The sequence below is a fragment of the Malania oleifera genome, chromosome 11, assembly GCF_029873635.1.
Source record: "Malania oleifera isolate guangnan ecotype guangnan chromosome 11, ASM2987363v1, whole genome shotgun sequence".
NCBI classification, from domain to species: domain Eukaryota; kingdom Viridiplantae; phylum Streptophyta; class Magnoliopsida; order Santalales; family Ximeniaceae; genus Malania; species Malania oleifera.
Window position 1 is genome coordinate 48,460,522 of NC_080427.1, and position 7,910 is coordinate 48,468,431.

Below are 7,910 nucleotides of genomic sequence, written 5' to 3' on the forward strand. Positions count from 1 at the left end.
AAAAAATACTATTACTAATTTATACTTAGAAAGAATCACAAAATACTAGCAAGAGACTTTGTGTCCTCCTTTACATACTACTTAATACATAAGACATACACTTTATATGATTAAAATTTTGACACGTATTATATCTAACACTAATGAATGAAATTAATGATGTGCGTCATTTTAAATATGTTTGTTTTTAAAATTTATTTTGAGCTCAAATATTAAATACCTAAGTACTATACACTTTAGTGCACTTTGGGACCTTACTTTTCCTTTTCAACTTAGCTGTCAAATTATTTAAATATAATTGTCTTGTCATTGTGACATTCTTTTTCACATATTCCCTTAATTTGTTCTTAAGCTAAATGTCAAACATGTGTGAAAATCCATTTGGATTTTTATATATGGGTTGTTAGCTGCCTGAAAAGAAAAGGCAAGGCCAGGACAACAAAATTTAGTCCTCCCCTTCCAGGAAAAATTATTAAGTAATCTAAATTTAACACATCATACTTATTTTATTTCAATAGACGATGTTAATTCATATATTATATCAATAAATAAATTATAATTAGCTTTCATTTTAATACAAATCAAAAGGATTCATTAGTCATTATTATTTTATTGAATTAATTTATAGATGATGCAGTAGATCTAGTCTATCTAATAATTTTTCTTCCTTTTGCTTATAAAAAATTCCTCATCTCACTTGTCACATATTTGGTCTAACTTTTGTGAAACATTCTTCATTTTGACTCTTCGGATTTAGGAGTGGCAAAACATTAGTGACGGCTCTCAAATCCGTCACTAATAATAGGTTAATAGTGACGAATTTAGAAATTCGTCACTAATATTCTGAACTAAAATTTTTTATTTTTTATTTTAAAAAAGAAAGTATTAGTGATGGTTCCCAAATCCGTCACTAATAATGGGTCAATAGTGACGAATTTACATATTCGTCATTAATACTTTGAAGTAATTTTTTTTTAAATAATAGTAATGACGGTTATTTAATCGTCACTAATGTTAATCTTTTAATTACAGATTTAATTCGTCACTAATACCACAGAAATCGTCGCTAATATTTTACTGGGATAATTTCTACATGAAAAATTTTTTTCACGCAATATTTTTCGGTTTTCAGTGACGAAACTATTAGTGACTTATTAAATTTCGTCACTAATAGTGCCGTATTAGTTACGGTTACTTAAACCGTCACTAATATCCTACTATTAGTGTCAAATTTGAATCCTTCACTAATAATTTCGTTACTAAAAAGTAGTTTTTTTATAATGTAAATAGTCATATGCTTTCGATTGGTTAGCTAGTTAAGTATTTTAATTAATTCCATAATAACCCTTGACAAGATGTGAAATATTTGGTCGCAGCTAAGATTGTAGCCCATCTTTTGAGAGAGAGAGAGAGAGAGTTGGAGCAACATGTTGATTAAGGACTAGAAAAGAGACTAGAAAAGATTGAAAAGGTTTGAGGCTCTCCAACAACTCTCCATGTCCAACTAGTTTAAATGACAATCTTTTCCAACACAATAATTATAAGAACCACATGAACACAATTCTCTTCAAAAAATTATAACAAAAAAACCCACTTGACTATTCATAAAATGGTACTAGATTTATGTGAATTCAACAAATTCTATAGCATAAAATGTGCTTTGAGGATCACTTTATTTGCCAAGAACAAAAGAGACAGAAAATGCTACTCACTAATCACTTATTAATCTTTTTTTTCCCTAAATAATGCATAGGATTGAATAGGGTAAGGTGACCATTTTCTTATTCATAAAATTTTGTAGCACAACATCAACTAAATTAGTGCTCCTCATGCGACGTCACTTGGGTGAACCGCCCAAGAATGAGTTGAGCCACTTCGCAGACTTCTTAGGGATCCGGTTCAAATTGTTGAGATAATCCGTATAGTTAAGCCCGAACCGGACCGTGTAACCCGAACCCATTTCCATGCAGTCCATTAGAGCCCACATGAAGTACCCTTCAACGTCTGCGCCTTTCCTGCACCAAAAAAAAATTACCCCAAATAATGCCTTCAGCCCATCTCATCCATGCCCATAAGTAAATTCAAAATGTCTACTTGAGACTCGTTTGGTACATAAAATGAAGTGCAAATTGAAGGAATGAGATTAAATTTATCATTTAATTTTTGTTATAATCTTTATTCAAATTTTCATTTTCCAAACCAAATTATAAGAGCAACACCTACTTTCTGGCTTCTGAAACTGCATATAGATGGCTGAGAATGTGCTGAATTTTGGCATTGTCCTGCAGGGCTGTCTCAACCGGGATCGCGTCATCTCTTTTCTCCGGATAGCCTATTGGAAATGGGTTTTAGAATAGAGAATTTAATCATCAACTTGAAAAATACAAATGAAAGAAAGATATTAAGAAATCGTTTTATTGCTTTTCTCTAAATTATCGAAATGGATTTCAGAATGAAGAAGCAATATGATCGTTGAAGGATTCTTCCTTGACATGTGGCAAAGTTTTGAACCAAACCTAGCTACATAGTTTTATCCCTAGAAGATATTAAGAGATAGACAAAATTAAAGAAGTAACACTCACCATTTTCAGTGACGTACATTTTGGGATTGTTGTACTCTTTGTTTATATATATTAGAGCATCCCTTAGCCCTTGTGGGTACACATAAATGGCATCGCTCCCAGGTGCCTGAAAGAGATCGAATAACAAAATGCAAATGATCATTAAATTACACACACATTATACAAACGATTCAACTATGAATTGATCAACTTCCTTGAAAATCTTGAGCATGATAATCCGATCACAGGTGCTTATTAAGAACAAATTTAGGAGTGTTAATCTCTCCAAGTTAAACATGATCTTACCAGTTGACCAATGGGCTTTCCATTTCTGTCCACTGCCAGACACAATAGACACAGTAAGAAGTGGATTAGCAATCCATAAAACCTTGAACACTAAGGTTGTGTTTGGTTTGGTGATAGATTGGACAAAGTGGAAGCAAAATGGAATGAAAAAGTGATAAACAAAAATGTATAGTACCTTTGAACTCAACACGTTGGAATTGGTCTTGGCTGTTGTATTCATCATCTGGGTTTAATGGGAGGGAGACTGCATATCTAGAAGTGTAGTAATTGATCCCTATGAAATCAAAAGACCCTTTTACCAAATTCTTCTCCTCCTCTATAAAAGTTGGCAGCCCATCTCTCACCAGAGCTTTCATTATAAATGGGTAGTCTCCAAACACCATGGGCTCCATAAACCTATATTTTGAAAAGAAAAAAAATAAACAATAATTAATCTTAATTTACTGCATATTTTGTCTCTTGAAATGGAATGAACTTAAATTTATCATTTGATTTTTTCATGTTTTCTTTTCAAACTTTCATTTTATTTCTTTCTTATTCCCGTTTCATTCGTAAATCAAACATGACCCAGATCAACATAATATTAAAAGAAACTAAGGTTACCTTTGATGAGTAAGTTATATTAGTATTACAGGAAAATTTTAATTCATTAATTAAATTTACTAACCATCCAACCAAGAAATCAAAAGCTCTTTCAGATGCCTCTCTGTCAAGTCGGTTGTGTACATGTGGCTCAAACCATTGAGTCACCAACGATATCCCAATCTCTCCACGTTGATTGGCCTATAAAAACACATATAAGGAAAATAGTAAATTAAACTAATGTTTTTCAATAAATAAATAAATATATAAAAATTATATACTATGGTATAGAAAAGCAATTTAAATAAATTGTAATTTTGATAAAGTTGATTTCCAATTCCTTCTATAGTTATCTTTCACTTATCGTGTATTACTTTTATGAAAAATACTTACACCCTTATAAAAAATGGAGTAGAAACCGAATCCGTAAACATTAATCGAACCCAAAAACCCTAGCGATTAATTGAATTTGTGAGTTGCATATTTATGTTACCTGATAAGTTTGTTTGTAGAGCTTAGCAGCAGCAGCATGTGCCAATAGGATGTGGTGGGTAGCAAGGAAAGGGTCAGTTGCAGGATTTGCATTAGGGTTAGAGGGCATTCCAACTTTATAGCCATACTGCCCAAACACTTGAGGCTCATTGATGGTTGTCCAGTCCTTCACTCGGTCCCCAAAGGTTTTGAAACAGAGGTCTGCATAGGCCTTGAAGTCATCCCTGACAGTTAAATCAAAATAAAATTTAATTAGGTAATTTAAAACCCAAACAAGGAACAAGGAAATTTAATGGGCAATTATATTTTTATAATATATATATATATATATATATATATATATATATATATATATATATATATATATATGAGAATGAACAAGATAGATGCATTACACAATCTCACTACTCAAGAAGCCTCGGTACTTGTTTTGCAATGCTTGCGGTAAGTCAAAGTGGAAGAGTGTCACAAATGGGGTTATACCTGTATTCAATTAGGCTAAAGAGAATGAAAAATTGACAAAGAAGATAAAAGAGAAAAGATCGGAGAATGGAACTTTTTAACATTAAGGCTCTGTTTAGATACGAACTTGTAAAAAATAAATAAATAAATAAGAATCGGAGATTTTTATTGTATTTATGTGTATTTGAAAATGCTATTCAAATATAATTGATAATTAAGGAAAAAGAGGTTACTAACATGTAAATAAAAAAGTCGTTTATAATTTGCTAAACATTTTATGTCATTTCTCATTTTTCTCGATAACCAAATGAGAAAAGGCTAATACTTTCATATTTTCTTTAATTACCTTTCATTCATATTCTTCAAGTTTTAAACAGAGCAAAAATGGTAACTAGTTTCTTACCATTTTTCAGTAGTTCATCAATAAAATTGTTGTAAAAATCAATGCCTTGTTGGTTTACTCCGCCACTCACAGTTCCATCTGCAACGATTCAAATATGTAATATTTAATAATCATAACAATACCTACCAAGGATTGAAGATTTATATATAGTATAGATAGATAATAATAAGAACACCGATGACAACAACAACAACAACAACAATAATTGACAAAGGGTAGATTTGAATTCACTACCAGGGAGAATCCTTGGCCAAGCGATGGAGAGCCTATAAGTGTCAACCCCCATCTTCTTCAAAATTTGTACATCATCCTTTAATATAACGATTAAATAACAATTAGCATAAGGGAGAAAACAAAATAATGTCTTCTATGAGATATTCCAATGGATTTGAAAGTGTTTGCAAGCATAAATTTCAAGGCTTGAATTTGAATTTGTATGGATTTAGAAGATAATCAATTTTTTTCCATAATGGTGCAAAACAATAGTATCATCAGAGTAGATACACGAATCGCTTTAAATATAAGAAGCCCGACAGACGGATTGGTCCGAGTTGAGAGGAGAAAAAAAAAAGATTGAACTTAAAATCTTTTATGGTGATAACTATTTTCCTGGAGAAATAGATAAGATATCCCAACAGTATAGTGGCATCTTGATACCATCAGGAATGGGAAAATTTTGTACTATATTTAATTCAAATTCATACAAATTCAAATTCCCGATCCCCATTCTATTGCTCCCACATTAATGCAATATTAAAAGCTTAAGTTTTATTCAATCAAATTAACTTAGATTTAAAAGTAAAACTTGTAATTTATAACTTCAAACATAACCTTAATGCATGAAATTAATCACCAACAAAAATAATTAATCGTACCTAAGTTCTGCACACTAAAATACCAAAAAAGAATTCAATTTTCATGATTATATATCATAATTAATAATGTTGGCAAAAAACTTTTTCCCAAAAAAAAAAGGAATCAATTATTCTTGAGAAGTGCATTATTGAATTAGAAGGATCACGTGCATGTCAAAGTGAAGAATAATTTGAGTACGCATAAAGCATAATATTTATGCATGCATGATTATCCAAAATCTTGGGACAATTAATTAATTAATCAATCAATCAATCAAGGAAGGAGCTACGTACTTTGTAGCGATGGTAGGAATCAACAGCAATATCTCTATCTCCCGTCCCATCCTGGACAAAGCTATCCCAGGTGCTAGCTCCTCTCCCTCCTTCATCTCCTGCTCCCTCTGTCTGCACCAATTCACATGTATATATATATATATATATATATATATATACACAAATTAATACATACCAAACTAAATGTTTTTTCTATATGGATTCAACTAGCTACACTTCCCAAATTTCGTATTTTGAAAGATAATATTGAACTAGAATTAATGTATATTTTATGATGTTTAAAAATACTCGAACATTATGTCTTTCGGTCAAGAATATAGAGGTATATAATTGATTTGAAAAGAGAATTATGAAAAGTGGGTCTCAAGATTCAAAGTCGATCGAGACTTGAAGAAAATTTTGAGTTATTATCAGGTCGGATCTTAGTCACTTTTCATATATAGGTAGGGATATTTTGAAAATAGTCCAAAAACACAACATCAGAATATTAATTATAATCAATTTTTGGACTGATAAAAGGATCATTCCATTATTATGTCTTCTTATCATGAATATAAGGATACATGTATAATTTGGGAAGTGAATTATGAAAGATGGATCTCAAAATTTGGAGTCATATGTCTTGATATTTTGAGAGTAGACCAAAAACACGATATCGGAATATGAGAATCAATGTTTGGATATATGGTCCACTCCAATATTACGTCTTCTAGCAAAGAATATAGAGATACATAGGATCTGTATGGATCAAAGATGTTACGAGGGAAAAGAAAAAAAATGAAAAAAAAAAAAAAAACTCATGTTCTCTTATATTTTCCTTCTCTGTTAGATATTAATAAAAATGAAAATTTGTTTTTATATAATTAAAAATTAAGAAAAAATAAATATTAATGATGTGTAAAATCAAATTTTTATTTATAAATTTGACATATTTTTCATTGTCTTTCTTATTTTTCTTCATAACTAAACATGAAAATAATGATTCCTTGATATTTTTTCTTTCCTTTTTCTAATATTTTCTTGCAAATGGTTCATAATAAATTAGGGAAGGGAATTATGAAAAATTGATCTCTGAATTCTAAGTCGATGAAGAGTTAAAAGTTGACTTATATATTAGTACTGGGATCTCCGTCACCTTTCCTACACATGGCGTCTCTTAACCCTAAATTCAAAAATGAAGTACAATGAAATTGCTTTTTGAATTGAATTCCAAGTACTGCCTAACAAATCATAAAACCCACTAGTCATACAATATTATCCAAATGAGAGAGAGAGAGAGAGATGGACAATAATTACCTGGAGGGCAGAGGTGGAGCAGCCAAATTTGAAATCAGGGGGGAAGTCTTTTCTGGTGACGGTTTTGGATTTGGGGATGGGGGTGAAGGAGGGTTGATCGCCTGTAGGTACACCGCCGTTGAGCAGCCTCTCCAGCACCGCCGGCGGTGGAACCATATGTCCTTTCAAACACCGGATACTACTATACCCCTTATTACTATAATCCTTAACGTTAACATTCCTCCTCCCTCCACTTATATAATTATAATTAACGTTAATGATGTTCCTGCTGCGGCCAATAAGAGATGACGATGACAGAGTTCTACTTTCTCCTCTCTCCGACGACGAACCCATCACCATCGATGCGCTTTTGCTACTTAACATCACAGCCATTTATATTTATGTTCACGTACGTGCAACAAAAGCAGCAGCAGCAGCAGAAGAAGAAGAAGAAGAAGAAGAAGAAGGTTGCTAGGATATGTCTGGGCGTTGGGAAGAACAAGTATTTATAGAGATGTTCTAGTGATGGGACTCCTTTGTCTTCTTCTTCTTCTTCTTCTTCTTCTTCTACCTCTCTCTCTCTCTCTCTCTCCAAGGGCATGTTTGAAGTTTGATTTTATCATAAAATAGTTGGGGAATGAAGGAGCATTTCGATTTCTAACCTTCCCCACGAGAAGCTGC

At 31.9% G+C, this 7,910-nt stretch overlaps 1 protein-coding gene across 1 annotated transcript; it reads right to left on the minus strand.

Annotated features, from left to right (window-relative positions):
• Nucleotides 1-1,818: 1,818 nt before the first annotated feature.
• Nucleotides 1,819-7,589, minus strand: LOC131167510 (beta-glucosidase 13-like). The gene is made up of 12 exons (XM_058126313.1): nt 7,251-7,589; nt 5,955-6,065; nt 5,041-5,116; nt 4,807-4,884; nt 4,337-4,424; nt 3,943-4,165; nt 3,535-3,650; nt 3,043-3,263; nt 2,868-2,899; nt 2,583-2,688; nt 2,224-2,332; nt 1,819-2,015 (listed from the first exon to the last, which is right to left on the minus strand). The coding sequence occupies exons 1-12, from the start codon at nt 7,587-7,589 to the stop codon at nt 1,838-1,840; spliced, it is 1,677 nt and encodes a 558-aa protein (XP_057982296.1). The 3' UTR covers nt 1,819-1,837.
• Nucleotides 7,590-7,910: the final 321 nt, after the last annotated feature.